Source organism: Etheostoma spectabile, chromosome 3, assembly GCF_008692095.1.
Source record: "Etheostoma spectabile isolate EspeVRDwgs_2016 chromosome 3, UIUC_Espe_1.0, whole genome shotgun sequence".
NCBI lineage: Eukaryota > Metazoa > Chordata > Actinopteri > Perciformes > Percidae > Etheostoma > Etheostoma spectabile.
The window spans coordinates 29,500,927-29,501,603 of NC_045735.1; the positions used below are offsets into that span (position 1 = coordinate 29,500,927).

At 38.4% G+C, this 677-nt stretch overlaps 1 protein-coding gene across 1 annotated transcript in view; it reads right to left on the minus strand.

Moving 5' to 3' along the window:
* The window catches only part of LOC116685696 (extracellular calcium-sensing receptor-like), a 3,957-nt gene that overhangs the window by 2,141 nt on the left and 1,139 nt on the right, over positions 1-677 (minus strand). Inside the window, 3 exon segments of the mRNA XM_032510623.1 lie at positions 1-136; positions 285-306; positions 308-677. The exon segment at positions 1-136 is cut by the window's left edge and continues 92 nt beyond it; the exon segment at positions 308-677 is cut by the window's right edge and continues 400 nt beyond it. Coding sequence (XP_032366514.1) covers positions 1-136; positions 285-306; positions 308-677 — 528 coding nt within the window.

Consider the following 677-nt stretch of genomic DNA (forward strand, 5'->3'; position numbering starts at 1 on the left):
CAAAGTCCACAATGCCATGTTCTGTTTGCTGCCAGTTTATAATTTCATACTTTGCTGCTTGGTCTCCATTCTCATTAAAGTAAACATAATCTCCTTCCTTAGTTTTGAACTGAATGTTTTTTATGTGCTGTAAAATCTATGAAGACATGTATTCATATCATTATCTGACAAAGATGTAGGCCTATTGGCTCAATAGCATGATAAAAAGATGACAATCAGTTGTACAATTTTCTGTTAACGTGACTTAGTTTAAAAACTATATAAAATGTTGATGGGCTACTCACTGTAAATGGATCTAGCTGCACCTTTGTTACAGGTTTTGTTACAGCTGAGAATATTATGAAGTGCATGGGCCACAGCATACACTCCTTTATAGACATTGTAAAAGATAGGCATGAGCGACATATCAGTGAAGCTGTTTTGTACTCCAGTCAGATCTTCATTGCCAGTACATTCTCTTTGATTCCCTGCTGGAGAGTTTGACTGTTTGAACTTACAGTTAAATAATGTCTCCCAAAACTCTGGAAACATTTCATTACTAGATGAATTGAGCGGCTTCACATCCAACATGAACTCTCTCATTCCACTGACACCTGCTTTGGGGATGGACAGACCTATGGCACCATCCAGAATGTGATGCCAATCCATGGCTGCAGTTTGGGAATCAGAGATCCAGG